This window comes from Nicotiana tabacum, chromosome 22 (genome assembly GCF_000715075.1).
Source record: "Nicotiana tabacum cultivar K326 chromosome 22, ASM71507v2, whole genome shotgun sequence".
In the NCBI taxonomy this organism is placed as follows: domain Eukaryota; kingdom Viridiplantae; phylum Streptophyta; class Magnoliopsida; order Solanales; family Solanaceae; genus Nicotiana; species Nicotiana tabacum.
Window position 1 is genome coordinate 36,450,412 of NC_134101.1, and position 25,889 is coordinate 36,476,300.

At 36.5% G+C, this 25,889-nt stretch overlaps 2 protein-coding genes and 1 long non-coding RNA gene across 3 annotated transcripts; all 3 read right to left on the minus strand.

Moving 5' to 3' along the window:
* Positions 1–8,363: 8,363 nt before the first annotated feature.
* LOC107773853 (protein indeterminate-domain 7) lies at positions 8,364–12,195 on the minus strand. The gene is made up of 4 exons (XM_075243925.1): positions 11,518–12,195; positions 10,883–11,282; positions 9,890–10,329; positions 8,364–9,070 (listed from the first exon to the last, which is right to left on the minus strand). The coding sequence occupies exons 1-4, from the start codon at positions 11,720–11,722 to the stop codon at positions 8,463–8,465; spliced, it is 1,653 nt and encodes a 550-aa protein (XP_075100026.1). The 5' UTR covers positions 11,723–12,195; the 3' UTR covers positions 8,364–8,462.
* A 4,396-nt stretch (positions 12,196–16,591) lies between these two features.
* LOC142176476 (uncharacterized) lies at positions 16,592–18,511 on the minus strand. Its single transcript, XR_012705109.1, has 2 exons — positions 18,064–18,511; positions 16,592–17,189 (listed from the first exon to the last, which is right to left on the minus strand). It is a non-coding gene; the product is annotated as an uncharacterized LOC142176476 (long non-coding RNA).
* Positions 18,512–23,997: 5,486 nt separating this feature from the next.
* Positions 23,998–24,429, minus strand: LOC107787427 (putative mitochondrial protein AtMg00860). The gene has a single exon (XM_016608995.2). It carries the CDS (start codon positions 24,427–24,429, stop codon positions 23,998–24,000), a length of 432 nt encoding a protein of 143 aa, XP_016464481.2.
* Between the last annotated feature and the right edge of the window lie 1,460 nt (positions 24,430–25,889).

Genomic DNA, 25,889 nt, shown 5'->3' on the forward strand with positions numbered 1-25,889 from the left:
GGTATAGTGAAATTGCTCATCTCCGCTTGTGGACGTAGGTCACCTTGACCGAACCACATTAAATTTGTGTCTTCTTTATATTCTTTAATTGCCATTATTATCAACTTCCATTGTCTTTGTTATTGTCATTATACCGTTGTTTGGCTAAATTCCGCACTACCCGGATTCCTGATCCTAACAAATTGGTATCAGAGCCAGATCTAACCGGCCAAAATGACTCTAACAAAATTTTATTTTGAGAAATTTGACCGAAGTGCAAACTTTGGAATGTGGCAATTAAATGAATCTATTGAAGGTGGAGTTGTCTTGATGGGTAACAATGCTGCCTGCAAAGTTTTTGGAAAAGGTACAGTCCGAATCAAAATGCACGATGGTGTGGTGAGAACTCTCACCGATGTTAGACATGTTCCTTACTTAAAGAAAAATCTCATCTCTTTGGGCACTCTAGAATCTCTTGGGTGCAAGTACACAGGTGAAGGTGGAGTTCTGAAAATTTCTCATGGTGCTCTTGTGATCATGAAAGCACGCAGATCTGGTACGTTGTATACTCTTTTGGGATCTACTGTTACAGGTGCTGCTGCTGTTTCAATATCAGATAAATCAGATTCTGACATCACCAAATTGTGGCATATGCGATTGGGGCATATGAGTGAAAAAGGTCTTTCCATCCTCAGTAAAAGAGGTCTCTTATGTGACCAAAGTACCGGAAATATGGAGTTCTGTGAACATTGTGTGTTCGGGAAGCAGAAAAGAGCCAGCTTCAAATCTCCAGTGATTCATAGAACAAAAGGTACTTTGGATTACATTCATTCAGATCTTTGGGGTCCTTCACGTACCCCATCAAAAGGTGGTGCCAGGTATATGTTAACTTTCATTGATGATTATTCAAGGAAAGTTTGGGTTTATTTCCTGAAAAATAAAAGTGATGTTTTCTTAAATTTCAAACAATGAAAAGTTTTGATTGAGAAGCAAACAGGAAAACAGGTTAAGAGGCTTAGAACAAATAATGGCTTGGAATTTTGTAATGATGAATTCAACGAATTTTGCAAGAATGAAGGAATTGCTCGACATCGTACTGTGAGATTGACACCTCAGAAAAATAGTGTGGTAGAAAGGAAGAATAGAACTCTTTTGGAAAGGGCTCGTTGCATGATTTCAAATGCTGGGTTGACAAACGCCTTTTGGGCAGAAGCTATCTCTACAGCTTGTTATATTGTCAACCGAGCTCCTTCTGCACCTTTGAACTTTAAGACTCCAGAGGAAATGTGGTCAGGTACTCCTGCTAATTATTCTGATTTAAAGATATTTGGTTTCCCTGCATACATGCATGTAAATGATGGAAAATTAGAGCCAATGGCTAAAAAGTGCATTTTCCTTGGGTATGCATCTGGGGTGAAAGGATACCGACTATGGTATCCTGATCCCACGGTACCAAAATTTATAATTAGCAGAGATGTAACCTTTGATGAATCCTCTATGTTACATTCTAGAAAAGAGTCTTCTAGTTCTTGTAATACAGATAAAGGAAAGAGTACACAGAACCAGGTGGAGATTGAGATTGGCATTCCTTCTGAGCCAAGCTCATAAACTTTGGAGCAAAATATAGTTGAAACTCCTAAAGTTGAGACAGAAACTGAAATTCCTGAAGTTGGGACTCCTGAAGTTGAACCAGAAGAAGAGAAGTATTCTATAGCCAAACATAGACCAAGAAGAGAAGGTAAACAACCATTAAGGTTTGGAGATTATGTTGCATTTTCTTTTTTAGTTGCACAGGAAACTGAAGAAATTGGAGAACCATCAAAATATTCAGAAGCAGTTTCTGGTGCTGACTCAGCCAAGTGGCTGATTGCAATGAATGAAGAAATTGAGTCTCTCCACAAGAATGGTACTTGGTCTCTTGTGAAGCTGCCATCAGGAAAAAGAATTGTTGGTTACAAATGGGTCTTCAAGAAAAAGGATGGCATTCCAGGGGTTGAAGATGCGAGGTATAAGGCACGATTAGTTGCAAAGGGCTATAGTCAGGTACAAGGAGTTGATTTTAATGATATTTTCTCACATGTTATTAAACATAGCTCTATTCGTGTCTTGCTTGCCTTCGTTGCCATGTATGATTTGGAATTAGAACAACTTGATGTTAAGACAGCTTTCTTACATGGCGAACTTGAGGAACAAATATACATGCATCAACCCGAAGGATTTGAAATTGAAGGAAAAGAAGATCATGTTTGCTTGTTGAAGAAATCCTTGTACGGATTAAAGCAGTCTCCAAGGCAATGGTATAAAAGGTTTGATTCCTTTATGTTGGGTCATGGTTATTCGAGGAGCATGTATGATAGTTGTGTTTACTTCCGGAAGTTAAATGATGGTTCATTTGTGTACCTATTATTATATGTTGATGACATGCTCATTGCTGCTAAGGATTTAACAGAAATTCACAATTTGAAAAGTCAGCTGAAAAGTGAATTTGAGATGAAAGATTTGGGAGCAACTAAGAAAATCCTTGACATGGAGATCAAAAGAGATCGAAAAGCCAACATGTTATTTCTGACCCAGAAGAAGTACTTGGAGAAAGTCTTGGAGAGGTTTGGCATGAAAGATGCTAAACCAGTTAGTACACCTCTTGCTGCTCATTTTAAGTTATCAGCTGCCCAGTTCCCGCAGTCAGAGGAAGAAGAGAGGTACATGGCACAGGTTCCTTATTCCAGTACAGTCGGCAGTATTATGTATGCAATGGTTTGTACACGTCCAGACATTTCACAAGCAGTGAGCATGGTAAGCCGGTATATGGCTGGCCCTGGTAAAGCACATTGGCATGCTGTGAAATGGATTCTCAGATACTTGCGAGGTACTTCAAACATATGTTTGGAGTTTGGGAGAAATACTAACACTTTGGTTGGTTTTGTAGACTCAGATTATGCAGGGGATCTTGACAAAAGAAGATCACTGACAGGCTATGTATTTTGCATCGGGGGTTGCGCTATTAGTTGGAAAGCTACATTACAACATGTAGTAGCTTTATCTACTACCGAAGCAGAATATATGGCAGTGACCGAGGCGATCAAAGAAGCTTTATGGTTGAAGGGTCTATTTGCGGAACTCAGTTTACACCAAGGTGGTATTACCATTTTCTGTGATAGTCAAAGTGCCATTCACTTGACTAAAGATCAAATGTATCATGAGAGGACGAAGCATATTGATATAAAGTATCATTTCATCCGAGAAACCATTGCTGAAAGAAAAGTCTCTGTTCAGAAGATCAACACTAGAGACAATCCTGCTGACATGTTCACAAAACCTCTTCCAGTATCCAAGTTCAAGCTTTTCCTGAACTTGATTGGCATTTATGAAGTTTGACATATGCCCATTGGGGCTTTTGCGGAGAAGGTGGAGCAAATTTACTATATCAACCAAAATTAGGCCAAGGTGGAGATTTGTAATATGGCCAAATTTTCATGACATTTGCCATGACATAATATCCATTATAACAAATTTGTGGTTCATGACATTTGCCATGACATAATATCCATTATAACAAATTTGTGGATCATGACATTTGCCATGACATAATATCCATTATTAGGCCAAGGATTTCTTGCTATAAATAGAGGAGTTTCTCCTCATTTGAAAACACACCAATTCAAGAGCTTTTCACTCTTGTCTTTCTTTCTCCTCCTTTATTTCATTATAGAGTATTTTGTAAGAGAGTGAGTGTTGGGAAACACTTGTGTGAACCCTTTCTTTGAAATGATCTTGTGAGGTTATTCTCTTGGGGTATTTGGGATTAATTAGAGTATTTACTCTAATTTTGTACTCTTGTTGGTATAGTGAAATTGCTCATCTCCGCTTGTGGACGTAGGTCACCTTGACCGAATCATGTTAAACTTGTGTCTTCTTTATATTCTTTAATTGCCGTTATTATCAACTTTCATTGTCTTTGTTATTGTCATTATACCGTTGTTTGGCTAAATTCCTCACTACCCGGATTCCCGATCCTAACAGAGGTGTTAAGACAAGTTGGGGAGGTTGCTTATGAGCTTGCTTTGCCTCCCAGTCTATCGGGAGTTCATCCAAGTCTTCCACATGTCTATGCTCCGGAAGTATCACGCCGACAGGTCGTATGTGTTAGACTACATCACGGTTCTGTTAGATGAGAGCCTGAGTTATGAGGAGGAGCCAATTGTCATTGTTGATAGGTAGGTTCGTCAGTTGAGGTCCAAAAAGATTTCTGCAGTAAAAGTTCAGTTGAGGGGTCAACCAGTCGAAGATGCGACTTGGGAGACCGAGGATGACATGTGGAGTAGATATTCACACTTATTCGGCACTCCAAGTATGATTCTAGACCCGTTTAAGGACGATTGTATGTTTAAGAGGTGGAGAATATAACGATCCAATCGGTCATTTTGCTTTCAAGATCCCCGTTCCCCTAAATAATACCCATCGTATGTGATTTTACTATTTCATGACTTGCAGGAATGGTTAGTTCGGGTTTGGAAGGATTCGAGTTGAAATCGAAACACTTAGTTCCTTGTTATAGGCTTCAAGGGGTTTAGTTTGATTTGGGTCAACATTTATAGTAAACGACCCCGGAACCGGGATTTGACGGTCCCAATAGGTTAGTATAATAATTTTGGACTTGGGCGTGTGTTCGGATCGGATTTTGGATAACCCGGGAGCGTTTCAGCGCCTAAGGTTGAAAGTTGGCGCATTGAAGGATTTAAAGTCCTTTCAAATTTGGTTTGAAGTAGGTTTTGGTGTTATCGAGGTTCGTTCGGAATTTCGAGCCTAGAAATAGCTCTGTATAGTGATTTAAGACTTGCACGCAAAATTTGGTGTCATTCCGAATAGTTTAGGTATGATTCGGCGTGTTCGGAGTAACTTGGAAGAACTTGGAGTTCATAAGTTGATTCTATTTGGTTTTGGTGTGATTCTTAGTTTTAATGTTGTTTTCCATAGTTCTGAGGGTGCGAGAGAGTTCGTTTTATATTTACGAACTTGTTGGTATGTTTGGTCGAGGCCTTGGGGCCCCCGTATAAGATTCGTAGGGTCGACGGAGCTTGTTTTCTCTTTGGAGAAGAGCTGTTGGTGCCTGTCATCTGGCGTGTTCGCACCTGTGGTGGAATGGCCGCAGAAGAGGCACCGCAGATGCGTCGCCTCGCTCGTTGAAGCGGAAAGAGGAGGGATCAGCGAGCTCCGCAGAAGCGAACTCGCTTCTGCGATGAAGGAATCTGCGGATGCGGAGAGAGGTCGGCCTGGCCTGGACTATAGGTGTGCTCCGCTTTCTGCAGAAGCGGGTCCGCAAAAATAGGAGCCCGTCCGCAGAAGCGAAGTCAGGCGGCCTGGGCTAGGACCACACCTGTGATGGATTTTTCGCAGGTGCGGCGCCGCAGATGCGGCCAATTCTCCCCAGAAGCGGAAGTCACTAGGAGGTAGTGAGGTCCATTTAATACGGGACTTAGGCCATTTTGGTTCACTTATTTCACTTTGTTGGGCGATTTTTGGAGCTTCTTAGAGAGGGATTTCTACCTAGCTATTGAAGGTAAGTAATTCCTACCCAATGTAAGTTAAATACATAGATTATGGGTAGACTTTAACATGTAAAATTGTGAAAATTATGGGTTTAGTTTAAAAACCTAAGTTTTGATAAAAAATGAGATTTAATCACGAAAATGGTTATGGAATTGGGTGAAAATGATATATTTGAGTTGTGAAGTTATGGGTAACAATTATCTTCAAAACTTTTCAGAATCCGGGCACGCATGTAAAATTGTGAAAATTATGGGTTTAGTATAAAAACCTAAGTTTTGATAAAAAATGAGATTTATATCACGAAAATGGTTATGGAATTGGGTGAAAATGATATATTTGAGTTGTGAAGTTATGGGTAACAATTATCTTCAAAAATTTCCAGAATCCGGGCACGTGGGCCAGAGAGTGAATTTTAGAAATCTTTCAAATTGGGTTAGGTAATTACTCCAATAGTTAAATTATGAACTTTTGAGTATATACATATATATATATATATATATATATATATATATATATATATATATATATATATATATATAATATTTGACTAGTTTCGGGTTGTTTGGCACCAAGTTGAGGACTTTGAGCGGATTTATGGACCGGAAGTGAGCTTGAGAACGAGGTAAGTCTCTTTCCTAACCTTGTAAAAGGGAACTCATTCCCCTCAGGTGTATTTTTGTTGTGAGTTACTTGTGTGGGGAGCTGCGTACACACTAGGTGACGAGAGTCCATATGTAGCTATATTCCATGAGATGTCCGGGTAGTCTTAGATTTACATCATGCTTTATTGTACTGTCGTGTTTGTTATGCACATTAATTATCTTAAATTGAGTAGAGACTAGAGATTTTTAGTTGAAAACTTCCAAGTTAGATTTATTATTTTGGGGAAAGAACTGAAGAATACTTGATCACTTTGCGAAATCCCTGTGCTCTTGCGTCACAAGTACTTCCGCGAGCGATGTAAACTTCTCCATTCTCATGGGAAAGGGTCGTTCGCCTTGGTAGGTTAATAGATGCATCTATGGTTCGTGTCGTTTGACCCTCGGTAGTGCACACAATATATTTTTGGTTCGGCATAAATCGTGCGTGATAGTACTCGCAGCCTGATTACACTTGATATTACTTTATGGCTTGCGAGGTCATAATTTATTTAATAACAGAAATTGATTTGGGGTTAGTAGGTGTTGGCTAGAGATTTTGAAATTTATTATCAGTTGAGGAGTCATTTATTCACTGCTTGTTATTATTATTATTATTATTATTATTATTATTATTATTATTATTTTATTTTTTTCATGTTCCATACCTATTTAGAATTTTTATATTTTATTATTGGCCCATAGTAATTGTCGATGTCGACTCCTCGTCACTACTTATTCGAGGTTAGACTGGGTGCATGTTATTTATGTACTCAAGCTACACTTCTACACTAATTGTGCAGGATCTTAGGCAGGTGCATTTGGCAGTCATCCCGGCGCGCACCCCCTGATACTCTGAGACTTAGTGGTGAGATGCTTTCCGATCCCGTTCTACAGCACCCGGAGTCTCTCTTTTGCATTTACTTTCTGTCTACTCTATTTCGGGCAGTAGTTTAGTGTTTTGTATATTCTACTAGTAGCTCATACACTTGTGACACCAGGTCTTGGAATTTTGCTAGTAGACATTTGATGGCTTTTGAGTATTTACTTCACCACACTTGTGCTTATACTTGTTTACACTTTTTTTAATTAAATTTTTCACCTCTTACTTACTTAATAAATAACAATCAACTATTTCAAAATTGTTAAAGAGAATAAATACATGGCTATTTCACCGTTGGCTTGCCTAGCGGCAACGTTGGGCGCCATCACGGCCTATAGGTGAAATTGGGTCGTGACACTACTCATACAGGCATACACGTATTAATCTTTTAGATTTCGAGTTTTCGACTTTTCAGTTCAAGAGAGAGACGAGACTGGCGACTTCTCTGCCTCTGATGGCTGCATACAATTGAGAATTAGAAAATAAATATTAGGGATTTAGCCATTTAGGGTTTCAATAGTACTTTATATACATAGGGGTAAAAGTATAAATATAAAAAAATTTAACGGGTTAACGGTTTACCCGATAAGAAAATTAAGTAATCCGCCCCCAAACCGTTAAGCCGTTAATTATAAAATCTCAATCCGTTCACTATCCATTACCCCGATAATCCGATACCAATAAGCCATCGCTTAGATTCGGTTCGATTAACGATTTCGGTTCGATTTTGAACGGCCTAATCACAATTATTACGGGCAGGTATGTGTATAGTTAATGACATGAGACGTATAAAAAAAATAACACTGTGAGTGTTTTAAGTATATTTTTGTATTTAAATATTTACTAAATCTATATAAATATATACTGCCGAACCGAGTAACAAAAGGGGTCTTGGTTCAATGGTAAGGGCTGTGGGTTCGTTAGGAAATATGGGGGTTCGATTCCCGCTGAAAACAGTATTTTATTTTAAAATTTAGAACCCACACACTTAAATCCCTAGCTTAATAACCTACGCACATCAACAATAAAGCTTAATTAATTATAAAAAGAAATCAAAATCGTACCAACAGTAATTAATCTTTCTCCTCGAAGTTGCTTCAAAGTGCATGCTCTTTTGTGTACAATATATTACTGTCCAGACCAGCTGGCGTAACAACAAAAATATACTAACTAGCTAGGGTTCTGGATTTCCAGTTTCCAGTTTATATATATATATATATATATATATATATATATATATATATATATATATATATATATATATTTCATTAAATACGAAAAAAAGAAAGAAATACGGATATTAGAAACACATCACATTCGGAAAGAGAAAGGGTGAAATATCACTTGCATTATATGGTAACCATAAGCAATAGATTGAAGTCAATTTAGTGCAAACTAAATAAAAATATTCTAAGCTAACTTTGCCATGTTTTATGATTTTGAAACTGATCATGTTCACTACTAGAAGTAGTATTAACTAGACCAGCTATATTAAAAATATCGTTGTGAGAGAGAGGTCTTAAACCCAAGAAATCCTTGGTCATAATATCCTCATTAATGCCACTGGTTGTTTCTGAGAGTGTAGTTCCGTTGAAGTCATTATCTTTCTTTGAATTCAAAGTACCAAAGCCACCAAATGCATCTACAAACGTTGACCCTTCAAAACCAGCAGCATTAGCAAAAGAAAAAGATGGTACTGTAGCTGCAGCAACTTTATTCCCGTATGAATTGCCTAAGGTATTGATAAGGCCAGTACTATTTGTCAGCTCAAATTCACGTGCGGACAAATTGAGTCCAAACTGATCAATTTGTTTGCTACCTGCAGCTGCTGCAGAATCAGTAGTAACAGACACGTGAGTTTGGTGGGGTGATTGTCTCATCAGAATGGCAGCTGGGCCTGTACTGTGTGCAGGAGATGATGCAGAGACAGATGCACTTGCTTTGTTACTCATTGTAGCACCCAACTCAGCTGCTTTCTGCAGCAATGCAGTCGCAGAAATGTGTGGGGAGACCGCTGCTTCTCCTGTTGAATGGTAAGGTGGTGCCCCGTTGAATACATAATTAAATAAATTAAAGTGTCTATTTTGTCTAATAAATAAATTATGAATCGGATACTGAATAAAAGTGCACTTTATCTTATAAATTTAGATGAAGACAAAGATTGAGTTGCTATAGTCGTGAGCACCCTTTAAGTTATAACATCAAATAGGAATTAAAATTACCTTTTGATAAGTGAATTAAAATTACTTATTAGCTCCGATTCGGCCTCTCTATCTTCATAAGGCAGGGGTAAGGTCTGCGTACACACTATCCTCAGACCCCACTATGTGGGATTATACTGGGTATGTTGTTGTTGTATAAGTGAATTAATATTACTATTCTTAATACGGAAAAAGGCCAAATATACCCCTGTACTATGAGAAAAAGTCAACACCACCTAAAAAATATTTCATGCGTTTGGTTCATAAAAACCAAACACACACGTGAGAACATTCATATTGCCAAAATAATTAAACTTTAAACAATTTTGTTTTATTCATCCATTTCGTTGTCTACTTGAATGGGATATTTTAAATACCAACTAAGATCTAAATACAATAAATCACAAAAAATTCCCTGATATTTTTATCTATTATGTAAATTCAAAACTAATAAGCGATTCTATAAGGAATGTCTGAAGTAAATTATTTATTTTATTATGCTATTATTTGTGTTGACACAATATAATTAATCAATTAAAAAAATGTGATCTCTCGAACAATATAAGCATTTAGATGAGATATTGTTGATTAAATAGTACTCCTATGAGTATAAGCATTTAGTTGATCAAAAAGTTGATTACCTCCAAAATTAGGGTTTGGGTTGTCATGGAAATCAGTTGACGTTAAATCTTGGTGGCTCTGCGTGTATTCTTGATCTAACCTAGTGGCTTGGAATACTGATGAGCTAAAGCCAGCAGGTGATGAGGGTGGGCCAGGACCAGCTCCAACAAATGGTTGGCATGTCATTAGCCATTGAGGAATCTCAGTATAATGTCTTAGAACATTGAAATCATGACTTGGCTGCTCCTTTTTCATGGAAAATGCCGCAGAAGCTGGGAATTCATGGCTGTTAAAATACTGAGGTGTTTGAAACTGGAGCTGATTCATATGAGATGTTGAACTACTACCAGCTGCTTGGGATGGGAAACTAATTATTGGATTTCCTCCAGTTATTGCTGATCTTGCACTCTCCACTGCTAAAGTATCGCAGAAAGCTCTGTGTGTGATGAAACTATCCCGTCTGCAATAATAAACAAGAAAAAAGGATGATAAAATTTAAGTGCTATAATAGAAATAAAACACTATCATATCGTCAGAAAAATACACAAACTTACATACCCAAAAACATGGCTAAAAAGATTAATGACCAATAGTTGGTGTTATTAGTTTTGTCCCCTTATGGGAATGAGTGGAAATATGATACTGATATGTTATATTATTCAATCATTCCACAGAATCCACACCACTACAATAATCCCATTATCACTTTAGACGACTAGACTAGGCACTTAGAACCCAAATAAACAAAAAATGAGAATTCAAAATCATAAAAAGTACAAAGAAAAGAGACTAATTAGGACTATAGTTGAGTGGTAATACTATGTCGTGAACCCCGAATATGAAATTGTCTTTAGTAGGTAACACTTAATTTACTCCAAATATATAATTTTTCGGTGCAAATCTGAATTTAATTGTCCAATAGCAAACACCAAATAAAAAAAGAAAAAAGAGAAGATGGACTCTTATATGTTCGTGTTCCCAAAAAATTATGTTTATTTTTATTGGTTAATTACCTTGAAAAAAGGGTACCACATTCACATCTGTATTCTCTAGTGCCACAGGTTTTGGAGAGAGCTTTGCAGTCAGATTGAACTGCATAACGCTTTGAACATTTCTCACATTTCCACTTCTTCTCACCATGCTTTCTGCTAAAGTGTTTCTTGATTCCAGTTAAGTCACCTAATGCCCTAGATGCGTCATGGTGCACACAGCTGCGCTCTGGACAAACATAAACCTTCTTTCTAATCACTTCCTTATTTGTTCTTTGCTTTAGCTTCCACGGCAAATTGTGCCCTCTTCTATGGAGTTGCAGATTCTGATCTCTTTTAAAACCTTTGTTGCAGATTTCACAAAAGAATCTATTGGTTGCCAGTAGTGTCTTGGGTGACAAAGCTATCACTTCTGCTTCAGGATCTGTTTCAAGAAAATATTGAGCTGATGACTTTGTGTCGGGGAACATAACTAATAAAAGTATCTTTCTCTAACAGCTTAAAAATGAGCATACAAGAGATCTTGAGTTCAAATTTACCCTCTACAAACGGTTTAAGCTTTTAAGTAAGATAATTTATACAATTAATTCAACGTACAGTTTGAAAACCAAAAGAAATTAAGTTTTAATTTGGATATATATATAAAGAGTGATCAAGACCTGGATTGCCTGCTTGGTTTCTCTTTTTCTTGATTTGTTGTTGGTGGTGTGGATTTTGATTCTGGGGAATGAAAATGCCTCCAGTAGTAGTATCATTCATGTTGGAAGAAGCTGATATACTTGCTTCACCAGATGCAGAAGTTAAATTGGACATGTTTTCCTCTACTATATGAACATGTTGTTGCTTTTGATGAATATTCATCATCTAGCTAGCTAGCTACAGAAGCAAAGGCTTTTTTGCTTAAGACTAGAACAAAGAAGGAGAGATTGAGTGGATGTGTATGCTAGATCTAAAGACAAAACCAAACGTAACTAGAAAAGGCTAAAGTAGCTAGCTAGGTGAAGAAAATAGACATGAATAGAGGCAAAAATCTAGTTTCTTTTTGTAGTTGTTTGAACCTCAAAAACTTCTATTCCCTATACTCTTGCTGATTTCTTCTTCCTTTAGTTTGGCATCACCCCCAACAAACAAGGTTTAGTTTCTTTGCAACTAAAAAGAACCATATGAATCAAAACAAGATAAGGAGAAAAGATTTAAGAGAGAGAGAGAGAGGTGTGGATGAGAAGAGGATATCAACTCTGTAATCCTCTCTCTCTCTATACGATGGAATTAGACCACTCCAGCGAGCTACTGCTAAGTCTGACGTGCAATTTCTGTCTTTTCTTTTGTTTTCTGCCCTACCCACAAATATCTCATCTTTCTTTATCCTATAGTAGTACTGTTTTGCCTTTCAACAATATTCAAACTTTTATTTTTATTTTTTTAAACTTTTGCCTAATTGTACCAACTTTTTGCATTCACTCATAAAGTAGCTCAAAAAATCAACATTTTATTATAGATCTAAAAAGAGAGTTTGATTTGTATTTGAAGAGTATTGAAAGAGACTGAGAGAGAGAGAAAGAGAAATAGAAAGAAAAAGAAGGAGAGATGGAGACGTTGAATTGCATATATAGTATAATATTATCATTCATTGGTACGAGTAGACCCCTTTCTTCTACTAATTAAATGCAACTTTATCTATTTACCATGACATGATTGAGTCATTGATTAATTCCCTAACAGACATGCATGGTCCCCTCAAAGTTACTTAGTACGGCTTATATGGGAAGTATTTGACTTGAACACGTAGTTTAAGAAATAAATAAATATTTTTAAAATTTTTGATTTAAAACAAATCACAAAAATTTGTGTGGCTAGATGAGAAATTTAGAGTTGAATTTCCTTCTTTTATCATTCAAGTATTCAACAATATAATTTCCTTCCCTTTCATTTCATTTCATTTCGTTATCATTCAAGATTCAACCTTATAACTTTTTTAAAAACAAAAACCCGTGCAGAAATTTCTGACATTTGTGTACTCAAGCTATATTTAATGGTGTGAGAGAGAGACGATTCTTACAAAACTTTCCCCAGCTGGGTTTTTCTTTTTATAAATTAATTAATTCAGATATGGGTATAATTTCCCTAGTTGGGTTAGAAAGGGAGAAAGGCCAGGTAACTAAGTGAATAGAGACGTAAAATTACCAGCTTATATAATAATACCGTGCATGTCTTCTTCTAGAATTCAAATCAATACCGCGATACATAGTTATTCACTGTAAGAACTTTGATGACAAAATTGACTTTACATGACTTTCAATGAAAAAAGGACAAGATTAAATTTTGCAACTACATTCCCTGTTATTAAACTTGATATAATATGTCACAAATTGTCACTTTAAACCTCTTGCTGTATTTTCGCTTCAACCCTGCAATAAAAAGTGTTGTTGACAAACAATTTGATCAAACTATTGTCTTTTATTGACTTCTCTAATTGCATTAGAAACCCCATTTTTTATATGGAATATCATTTTCATACAATAGATAATTAACTGCAATAGCACTTTTTGAGTTTTTCATGATTATCTTTTCAAGAGCCAACAAAAGAAAAAAAGATGTGGCGGCTAAATATGGAAAAACAGTATCTGCATTGACCAAGTCATGAGCAATAAATCCATCATACTACAAAATGTAAAAGCAGTGGCAAATGTGTATGGGCAACATATATTATACAAATGCACAAGGTAAAACGGTAAATATGTACATACGATCAATTTGAGTGAGTGTACTGTGAGAGAGAGACAGATTATCTAATTAATCATGTGGTGTTAATATTATTATATGTTTTTATGAGGGGAAAAAAACAGGATAAAGAAAAGTAGGAAAACATAATGATACTATTCGGTTTGTCTTTATTCGACAATGATTTTAGTTTGGGAAATGGGACAACACACTCTCTAACATGCACTCCAAGTAATTTAGAAATCTTTCTGGTAAAAGAAATCGTTTCGCGATATGATTAAAAAAAACACGAACAATGAGGAAAAACTCCTATGTGTATGCTAGAGAATGTTATTAGTGTTTTTTTAAATAAGATTCACGTTGGATTTTGAGAGTTCCTAGTAATACTAATTTATCTATATCTATTTGTTGATACTATATTAAAAATACAAAAGTCCTTAGCGAAATATTGTTCGTTTTTTTTACCCTTTAAAACTAGAGTTCAGACTAAACAAAATAAACTTTTAATTATTATCCTAATATTTAGGAATATTTATTTAATTATCTCCTTAATATTTAGGAATAGTCATTTCATTGTTTTTCTTATATTTAGAAATAATCATTTAATTATTTTTTAATATTTAGAGCTTCGAAATTAATTAAAATTTTAAATATTAAATCACTCCTTATTCGAACTATATAGAAACTTCTATATCGAAGAATTTAAAATAAAGAAAGATTTTAGCTATATAAATGCTTTCCTTTTAAAATTCATACTTATAACATCAAAGATTTAAGCAATAACTCTAAGCTAAATATTAAAAATGATTACCAAATATTAGGAAGTTTGACCCTAGATGTCGTATCAATTTAAAATCTAAGAATGAAAATAAATTAAAAATAAATTCAATTTAAGAAATTTATTTTAATAACAAGTAAACGAAGGGTGGACAATACTTTAGAATGTAAAGGAACGATTTTTCTTAACATAATATTTTTCTATTATATTTTGATTAAATTAAGTAATATAATATCTTATTTAATGCAAACTGAATATATTATTCTTAATTTTTTAATGATTATGCAAAGTTAAACCAAGATATTATCATAGTTGAAAAGCAGTGAATAATAATATATTTTCAATTACTTCCTTACTTTCATATTAAATTAAAATTAAGAAATACAATTTATGAGGAATAAACCTAGGGTCTATCGGAAACAATCTCTCTACCTCGCCAGGTAGAGGTAAGGTCTGCGTGCACACTACCCTCCCTAGACATCACTTGTGGGATTATACTTGGTATGTTGTTGTTGTTGTTGTTGTTGTTGTAATTTATAAGGAATAACTGGTGTCATTACTTATTTTCCTAATTAAAATATAGAATAATTGGGGTCATTACTTATTTTCTTAATATTAAGAAATTTTAAATTAATAAAAATTTACTTATTAGATTTTTTCTCACTTGACTATATTAAAAGCACGAAGGCTAATAGCGAAATATCGTTCACCTTTTTACACTTTTAAATTAGAGTTCACACTAGAGGAAATAGTCATTTGATTATTCTTCTAGCTAATATTTAGGAGTTTGAAATTAAATAAGTTTCCTTATTTGAATTAAGTAAGAGGTCCTTATATTTAGGACTTTAAAATTATTAAAGTTTTATCTTATATGAATTTAAATTAAAGTATAATTAAATAATACCAAATATTTATTCATTTTTCCTTATATATGAATTTTATATAATACGTTTTTTATCTAAAAAAAATTGTACAATCATGCTAAATTTTAGGTGAACAATTATGATATAAAAACAATAAAATAAAGAAAGAGAAAGTAGTTTACTTTGTTCTTTGTTCAAACAGTATTTAACCTATAAATGTTATATTCTATGCGAGATTGATCCATTCGCTATTAATTTTATTCCTCGATCAATAATTTACTTAGATATGAATATTAATATAGATTTTAAAATATTATTAGAAAAAATAATTACGAAAATATTTTATAATAGCAAGAGAAAGAGAGAGAAAAGTGATTGACAAAAGTCATTTACTAACGCTACGACAAATGTAAAGTGCAAAAGTTCGATTTTAATTTTAATCATATGACACAATAATTTTGTGGATAAAATTATAGTTATAATTAAACATTTATTTTGTCATTGTGCTAATATTAATAATTTAAGTCCTCAAACAATAAATTATTTCCGTTAGTGATAAAAAATATAATCAAGTATTTGAATTGACCTTTTTTCCCCGGATTTGAATTAACTAACTAGAAAAATAATCCAGTTTTATTCCTTTCCAAATTCATCACATAGATAAAATTATTTTTCAAGTACACAAATCTTAGAGTACATAAATTATTTTTCAGAAAAAGACCATCAGTGATAAAAGAAATCAGAATATAAAATAAAATTTAATTATAGTATTAAGAATTAAATTATTAAATGCAAACGTAAAGAAATAAGGATGAAATTAGTAGAAGTCAAAATATATTCATAAAGAGATTTAAGGTGAGATACAATTTAACATATTTGTAAATTATATTATAATATATGTATAATTATAAAATAATACACAGCTAAAATTTAACTAAATTCATCATCAATGTATATTCAGAAGATATTTAATACAATTACTATGAGAAAATAATTTTTATTTTTTCAACAAATATTACATTTTATTTTAATATCAATATACATATTTTTAATTGATAGACAATATACACATGTGTATGGTTCCAAATGCAGTGTAGGATAAATCTGTAGCAAGTTCACGAGGAGGCAAAGAAAATAGCAGTGGGTCCAAATGCTGAATGATTCAGGATCGGACCTACCAAATCAAAATATCAAATATATGTATATATAATATATGTATGCATGACAGCAAAGAGATCAGAAGAAATCCAGAAGGCTTATCAAGTGCTAGATGGTGTGTTAAATTGAGGGAATTAGCTAGAGGGAATAAACTTTGTATTTGTTCGCAACAAATTTTTGTAGTCCGAAAAATAAACTGCAACAAAAATAATATGAAGAAAAAGAGATTTTATTGATAAATATTTGTGAGTACAATTCTATGTATCCCTGGATTCTCCTCTCTAAAACTCTTCGTGATTCGAGGGCTTGAGAAGCGTCTTTCTCGAATGTAGGACGATGCATACCTCCTTGTAATGTATTTAATCGCCAAGAACGTCGAGCATCACTTTGTTGTTACAGGTTGATCTCCGGGAAGAACTTTGTTGATCACTCCTTTGTTGAAGAACTATGCACTTGATGATTGATCTCTCTGTTTGTGGATGCCTTCACCAATTGCGGAATGTTCTTCTCCAATTCTGGATGTCTTGAGAGTTATGTAACCCCTCTATTTGTAGTTGTAGAGGATGGACAGTCCAGCTACATATGAACTCTCTTGCTTGATTCTGATTGGCCCATGTTATTTTAGCTACTTGGGAACCTGTGATTGGTTCTTACTTTTTGACTTGAATTGCCACATCATTTAACACGCGGCATCATCTATTTGGCTTGCAGTTTGACTAGATATGTCATGTCACTTGACACATGGCATGAGTCTGGGTTTTAAGATGAAATGAACTTTGGACTCGAAAATAATAAAATTGACTAATTTAACCTGTAAAGCCAAATTAATTATTTAACCCAATTAAATTTAATCCAAAAACTTTGTATGGATTAGACCCAATAAATTTTATATGTCTACAGATATCCCCTACTTCAAGATTTGTCGAGGTGTAGAATTGACGAACCATAGAGACGAGATTTGAAGTACATGTGCATGTCATCGTTTTAAGTGCAGACAATTTGTTTGATACCATTCTCACCTAAAACAAATTGATGAATTTGTACTCACGTCCAACTACTCCCATCTTTGGCAGAATAAGTACTTAATTTAATTAAATAATCCTTAATTAAATAATGTACCCATTGGGAGATGATTAGTATGTTCAAACAATGAGTAAGCACGGATGAATCCAATTACATTCCATGTGTGCAACAAATTAATTTGTATGATCAATCCAAGTACATTCACTTAGCTAAAGATTCAAATGCCACATTGGAGTCTTTGTAAGGAACTTGATCACCTCTCTTGGATTGATGTGAGAAGGTAAAGAACTTGACTTCTCCCGTGTATTTGGCCAACCTAAGCTGGAAATAACTATTCGAGTATTTTTTTAAAATACTAAATTGTTGGACTCCTTCCTTGTATTACTTAACTACTTGGCCTGATCCTTTTCTTGTGAGAAAGGATTCCTTTGAAATTTTCAATCTCGATCAACTTCTTATTCCCCGACTTTACAGCGGCAAATTTTTCGTTTTCTTTGGCTTATTCAAATACTTCTCAAAAGTTACATTCAAATGAATATTTGCCATTTAAAACTTTCAAGTTAAAAAAGAATTTTCTATTTTATTTTAAGAAGAATTCTTTTTCCATAAGGAAAGTTTCACCACCTTAAACAATCTATATAAGGGATCTTTTTTTCTTTTACCTTGACATATGAGAGTCGTGAACATAGGGTTTCTTTCACGCTAAACACGGTTGCTCGTAGTCTGCTTTCACTTCTTTCTTCGTTTATTTCTCCCTCTAAAACAGAAAGAATATCAGTCATGCCTTTTTTTAATTGCAGTACCAGTCAACCAACTTTGTACCCTTGAGAAAAAGAATTTATATTTTATTGTAGGAAACTTCAAATCATGAGCTGCTTATTTCTACCGAAAGTAGACTCATAGGACTGAAACATATAAAAAAAATCAGCACGAATCTCCTTTTGTATTAGCTGAAATTAATTTTCGAAATTGATCTACACGTATAGTCCGTGTTGATCTCATAGCTTTGCGAACTCTCGACAAAAGATTCATATCTTGAGATCGGAGAGTCCAAATTGTGAGCCGCTTGATTCTACCGATTCTAGATTCAAAGAAATCTAACATATCAAAATTTAAGAGCCAAATTCCATCTGTATTGTCTGAAATTAAATTTTGAAGTTGGCATACGCGTCTGGCCCGTTGATCTCACAGCTCTGCGCACTCTCGGCGAAAAAGTCGTATCTCGAGATAGGGGCGTTCAACTCACAAGCCGTTTGTGGCGCTGAAAAGTAGACTCCTGGAGATATAAAATATGTAGAAATCACAGTCAGGATATACCTAGGTTTTCCCAGATAATTTTCTAAATGTGGAACATGAGTTCCGACATGCTGGCTCCATTTTTCAACTTTACAAGCTCTTGCTAAAACAAATGCATATCTCAAGATAGGAGCATCCGAACTACGAGCTGTTTACACCGTTGGTAAGAAGACTCGGTGAGATACAACATCTATAAAAGTCAAAGCTCCAAGCCCTTTTGATCCAGACGTAGCAAATCTTTGATCAATCAAGCGCCGAAATCGAGAGGATTGTTCGAGCAGCATACTTCTTTTTTCCCCCTTTTTTTTGTTGTTGCAGGCTTGGAGAAGATATAGATGGCGAGTTCTCCAACACGCATTATGAGAAGAAGTGGATGATCACCACTCCTTTTTTGTAGGGAAGAGGTTCATGAAGTGTACGATCCAATGAGATTTGACGGAGAAGTGCACGTTACAATGCTCACCATCCGCATTGAAGCGTCATGTCATTGACACCGGTACTTATTGCTGAGTGAAAGCTCTGTGCCGTTGTCTTTATTGGTTGCACATGGCTAGTGGAACTTCTAGTTTCGGATACTCAACGACCTAACTCTTGGTCGAGGCTAGAGATTAATGAGGCTTCCAAATTTTAACTTCCCTTTCCATGCTGATTAGTTTTAATCAAACTTTTTGTTACTCATGCTAACCTTTTTCTTCTTTTCTTTTCTTAGAGCGTGGGGCTGTGGAGAAGTATTCATGAAGCAGTAGAATAACAACAACAACAATAACAACAACCCAGTATAATCTCACTAGTGGAGTCTGGGGAGGGTAGTGTGTACGCAGACCTTACCCCTACCCTGGGGTAGAGAGGCTGTTTCCGATAGACCCTCAGCTCCCTCCCTCCAAGAACTCCCCACCTTGCTCTTGGGGTGACTCGAACTCACAACCTCTTGGTTGGAACTCTTGTCGTAAAGCATCATAACCACTAAACAAAATCAGCTATAGCCCATGAAGCATTGGTTTCTGAACTGAGCTTTGCATCGTCGACACCAATCAATCATGTGAAATCAAAAGCTTCATGTCGTCTGCATCGATATTGTTAAATTGAAGTATCGTGTTGCTGAAACGTCGTGCTATTACTACCGAGGACTTTCAAGATATTTTCTTTTGCTGGATTATACGAGAATTCCAGCGATCTTGATATCCGTAAGAAGAGGCATTGTTAGCGAACCTCTCGTCTCTTTGTTGTGGCTTGGAGAGAGAGACATATGAAGTGTCCTTTCAACCTTGGCAACAAAATCCCTACTCTTGAAGGCTTGGAGAGACAATATTTAATCATTGGTGAGCCAACATGAACCACATCACATCATTGCAGGTTGACAAAGAAGACAACTGGAGTAGGCCTTTCCAACTTCGGCGAGCAAACACTTAGCGCGTCTTTGCAAAATTATTTATTTCTCGCAGCAGGAGCGATGAAATCACAAGTCGCTTCTTCCTAAATAATCATAACTCGAGGGGCTAGACCATATCGGAAATTCAGCATTCCTTGAGGATTAGCCGCAATAGTTTTTTGAAGCTGATAAATGTGTCCAGCATTTTAACTTTACAGCATTGTATAGTCTCGCCAAAATATTGATATCTCGAGCTAGGAGTGTTCGAGCCGCTATCCGTTTACGCAATTGGAAATAAAGCTCTGACACCTATCATACCTGAAAATTTCATAGCAGGATTCCCCTCAGAATGGCTGCAATAATATTCTGAAGTTGCTCTTGATGTCTGCCGCACTTGCCATCCAGCTTTGCGCACTCCTGTCGAAAAATTCATATCTCAAGTTAGGAGACTCCAAATTGCGATCCGTTTGCGCTGTTAGAAAGTAAACTGATAGAGTTGCAGTTGCAACACATATTAATTTCATAGTAGAACTCCTTTAGATCTGGAAATAGAAAATTCTCGAAATCCACCTAGCTGCAGTAACTTTTAGATTCGTGTAGTTCCGGCGAAAGACATAGTATCTTGAGCTAGGGACCTCCAAATTGCAAACGGTTTGTTTTGTTGGAAAATAGACATCTAAATATACAACATACAAAATGTTAGGGGCATAACATCTTCTAGATGGACCGCAATAGTTTTTTCAAAGTAGGTCCCGTTGTTGGTTGGACTCGCTTTCCATCTCTATGCTCTCTGAGTTATTGTGCGAATGTTTTTTTTCTTCTTGAAATTGACTTTACAATCTTGCATGTAGTAACTTTGACTATCATGCTTCACAAATATTATTTCTTTGTTTTCTTTTGCAGACTTGCAAAGGAGCTCAAAGGGTCTGGATATCAGACTGAGATGTCATACAGGATGCGGATATGTTGAAGTTTTGAGCACGCAAAATCTCTATGATAAAGAAAGAATTATTATAGTAGATCGTCATGCGAAGCCACCCCTTCATCAACTGTTGTACTTGAATTGTTAATAGTCTTGAAGTTCATAAATGGCGGCTCCCACGATGATGAAGGTTGTTTTTAAAAGAGCGACAACTTCTCACATATAGGACCTCCAACCAACATTTGACCAAGAGAAGCAACATCCTACTCGAGGCCTAACAACAGGATCAATGGTCAAGAGATCGTCACAACTATTGAACGTGAAAGACGTACATCAGGAATGGTATATTAAATGTGGAGACGTCATACAAACTCGGAAAAGCATTCAAGACGCCATCAACAAAGCCTAGTTTACGATCATTTTAATTACTTAGGCTTTTGCATAGGATGATGTCTAATTCCTTTCGTCTCTACATTTTTGGATGTATCAACTTTTGTAAGATTGAAGCAATAAAATATCTTTTACACTTCAAAGCAAATTGTCTTCTTCTGCATATTTATATATGTCTCCATACTTGAAAGAGTTAATGTGATGATCCCATAAGCCAAACCTTTTCTTTTTTAAACTCATGCGACTGAACATAGAATGAAAGTCTAAGCTGCCTACGTACCTCAATGAAGAGGATCAAGTCATAACGTAGTTCAGAGGGATGCATTGTTTTTTTGGCCGTACACAGTTTAGACTCATGCGGGCCAAGAGTGTAGCAATGTGAAATTTAGGCTCATGCATCAAGGAACGTCATGACTTGCAGTTTAGGCTCGTACGTCGAGGAGCGTCATGACTTGCAGCTTAGGCTCGTACGTCGAGGAGTGTATCTAACTTTCATGGGAACTACTGCTTCAAAAAAATTCCATTAATTAGACCATCTTTGATTATCAACAATTTTGTATACGCCACTTGAATAGGCTTACTTCACAACATATGGCCCATCCCATTTTGAGGTAAACTTATCGCCTATGCGTTTGTTGAGGATTATGGGTCGTCGGACAGCTAGGACTAAGTCTCCCACTTGGAATGATCGTGGCCGCACTTTCTTGTTGAAGGCTCTAGCTAGTCGAGCTTGATAGCACTCCAATTTTTGTTGCGCTCCAAATCTTTTCTCATCCAATGCCTCTAACTATGCTAGGCAAAGCTAAGAATCCTCTTCAGACGTGAGTCCTTCTTAGATTGCGATCCGCAATGATGGAATTTGTTGCTCCAACAGAAGGACTGCTTCTACGCCATACACCAAAGAGTAAGGAGTTGCTTGTGTAGCAGCTCTGAAGGTTGTCCGGTATACCCACAAAGCTTCACCAATTTTCTCATTCCAGTCTCTCTTGTTTTTTGCAACAACTTTCTTCAAAAGGTTACCAAGCGTCTTGTTAAAAGCTTCAGCAAGGCCATTGGCAGGTGCATTATACATTGAAGACTTACGTTGCTCGAAACCAAATTTCTCGCATAGACTCCTCACGAGCTTGTTATCAAATGGCATTCTATTATCCATGATTATGTATCTTGGTATGCCGTACCTAAAAATTATGTTCGACTTGATAAAATCAGCAACAATTTCCTTTTTTACTTCCTTGAGTGGAACAGCTTCAACCCATCTAGAGAAATAGTCTGTGGCAACCAATATGTACATCTATCCTTTTGATGACTTTGGAAGCGGTCCAACAACGTCAAGTACCCATGCATCAAAAGGCCATGAAGCTACAGTTGGATGAAGAGGCTCTGGAGGTTGGTAGATATAGTTGGCATGGAATTGACACACTTGACATCTTTTGGCATGTTCCATGCAATCCTTCACCATTGTCGGCCAGTAGTAGCCCATCCTTTTGATGCGAAAATGGAGCTTAGGACCAGATTGGTGTGCTCCACATGAGCTAGAATGTGCTTCCTCCATCGCTTGGTGGGCTTCTTCTTTGTCAATACATCGCAAGAATAGTCCTTCAAAAGAGCGGCAAAATAATGTCCCCTTGTAGAAGATGAATCGTGGTGCCCTTCGCTTGATGTCTGTTCTTTGTCGTGGATCCTAGGGTAGCTTTCCATGTTCAAGGTACTTTATCAATGGTTGCCTCCAATCCTCTTCTTCAATCACCCCAATGGACGTATGATGACTTTCGTTGATTTGAAGATCATGAAGTCTAGGAATGACCCATCGATGACACACATGTACCTTTGTTGACTCATTCTGTCCAAGTGCCATCGTCGTGGCCAAGTTAGCCAAAGCATCAGCCATGCGATTTTCTTATCTTGGGACGTGGTTTAAGAATACTTAGTCGAATCTTTCGAGTAAACAAGAAGCATATTGGTGGTATGGCAAAAGATCTTCCTTCTTTACATCGTAAATCCCCAAAGTTGGTAGATGATCAACTTAGAGTCGTCGTATATCTCTAACTGTAGAATCTTCATGTCTAATTCCATTTCAAGACCGATGATCAAAGCTTGGTACTCTGCAGCATTGTTGGAGCATGTTTCACCTAAAACAATGGATAATGGAAAGATTTGCCCCCGCACCATTACGACATGAAGATCCATCAAAGAACATTGTCCCTGGTGGCAATTCTTCAATGAACAAAACGTCTTCATCTGGAAACTCATCAGAAAGCTCCCATTCCACCGGAAGAGGGTGATCAGCTAGAAAATTGGCTAGTGCTTGTCCTTTCACAGTCTTTTGAGGTGTGTATATGATCTCATATTGGTTAAACAATATGGACCATCTTGCTAGGCATCCAGAAAGAATAGGTCGAGTCATCACGAACTTCGCAGGATCTGCTCGAGAGATGAGTTTGATGGTGTATGCTTCAAAATAATGCCTTAGTTTCTTTATTGCATAAAGTAACGCTAAGCATATTTCCTCAACAAGCGTGTAGTTCAACTCAACTCTATCAGAGTTCGACTGAGGTAGTACAAGGCTTGTTCCTTTCCTTCATCATTCTCTTGAGAAAGTAGTGCCCCAAGTGAGCGTCCTTATGCTGCAATGTAGAGTATCAATAGCTTCCCAAGCATTAGTGCCCCTAACACAGGTGGATTCAACAAGTATCTTTTGATGCTTTCGAAAGCATTTTGACATGACTGATCCCAATGAAAAGGGATATCCTTCCTCAATAGATGATTGAAAGGTTGACATCGTCCAGCCAGATTAGAGATGAACCTCCATATGAATGCTAAGTTTCCCTGTAGACTTCGAAGCTCCCTCAAGTTCTTTGGCTCGGGCATTTTTTGAATGGCGTCAATCTTTGCGGGATCAACTTCAATTCCACTATGACGCACAATGAAGCCAAGAAACTTTCCTGAGGTAACTCCAAATGCACACTTGAGTGGATTCATATTTAGGTCGAATTTTCTTAACCTTTCAAAAATAATTCGACGGTCGTCAAGGTGGTAACGCCTACTCTTCATCTTCACCACTAAGTCATAAACTTAGCATTCAACCCTCTGATGCAGCATGTCATGAAATATGTTTTGCATCACGCGTTGGTAGGTGGCACCAGCATCCTTCAGACTGAAGGGCATCACTTTGTAGCAGTATATACCTTTTGGAGTTCGGAAAGCAGTACTCTTCATCTTTTGGAGACATTCTGATTTGATTGTATCCGTAGGACCCATCCATGAATGAAATAGCTTCATGCCCTGTTTTAGCATCAACCATGAGTTCAATAATTTTTTTAGCGGAAAGTCATCTTTCGGACATGCCTTGTTTAGGTCTCGAAAGTCAATAGAAACACGTATTTGGCCATTCTTCTTCTTGACAGGTACAATATTCGATATCCATGATGGGTACTTCACCTCTCGAATAAATCCCGCCTCAATGAGCTTGTTGACTCCGACTTCAATTTGTGGTACTAGCTCGGGTCGAAATATGCGTTGTGACTGCTTCACAGGGTGTGCTCCACTTTTGATCCCTAAATGATGAACGACTACCTTAGGAATAAGACCAGGTATTTCTTTATACAACCAAGCGAAGACATCTTTGTACTCGGTCAATAACTTGGAGTATTCCTCCTCCCCCTGAGGCGTAAGAAGCGCACTAATGAAGATGGGGTGCGGATCTTTCGGATTGCCTAAATTGAGTTCCTTAAGCTCATCCATAGTTGATTGACCGCCATCTTCTAGTTGAGGGGGAGCCTCGTGGACTTCATCATCAACGTCAAGGCATGGGCTATCTTCCACAGTTATGTGATAAGATGTTTCCACAAAGTATGACTTTTCTCTTCGACTTCCTTGGATGGTCGACCTGGCTTCTTTCTCTTTCTCTGCTTCTTTACTAGGCTGGCAAGTGTAAACAATGGTTCTCCTTTGCTCCTTCAGTGGACCATCTGTGGATATTGACAAAATAGACTTCTTCTTCATATGTGATGGGAAAGCACTACAAATGTCTTTGTCAGCAACAACTTCAAAATGATCTCGCTCCTCGTGGACTTGCTCCTTATGTTTTGACAGTATCTTTCTAGATGGTGACTTCCTTGTGGTTCCCATGTGACAAAAGACAGAGGTATTTAGGTAGTGGAAACTTCTTTTAGATGTTTGGAAGATACACATTCACCTTTATGACTCAGCCTTTCAAACACCGATACCGGAGGGGTTGAGCCTCCAATGCGATCAAACACTGAAGCCCATTGTTTTATTTTCTTACCCTTATCTTCCTTCATCTCCTCTACCAAGGTATGTTGTGATGAAGCTATCTCTTTTCTTCTCTTAGATGAAATTCGAAGAGGCTATGCCAAACTGCATCCCAACCCAAACTTTGGAGTGGCGACGTAGTGCCCTTGCTTTTTCAACTTCATTTGGGACTCATTGAGCCCATGTATCTTTTCACCAGTGAATTCGTCTTTGAGTTCTCCTAGTCTTGATGGATTGGA

Excerpts from the sequence above, each read along its gene's own strand:
- LOC107773853 (XM_075243925.1), bottom strand. The coding sequence starts at position 11,722 with ATGATGAATATTCATCAAAAGCAACAACATGTTCATATAGTAGAGGAA. Across the intron at positions 10,330-10,882 it reads TGTGGTACCCTTTTTTCAAG|ACGGGATAGTTTCATCACAC; the intron begins GTAATTAACCAA and ends TTATTATTGCAG. Across the intron at positions 9,071-9,889 it reads CCCAAACCCTAATTTTGGAG|GAGAAGCAGCGGTCTCCCCA; the intron begins GTAATCAACTTT and ends ACCATTCAACAG.
- LOC107787427 (XM_016608995.2), bottom strand. The coding sequence starts at position 24,429 with ATGAAGAGTAGGCGTTACCACCTTGACGACCGTCGAATTATTTTTGAA.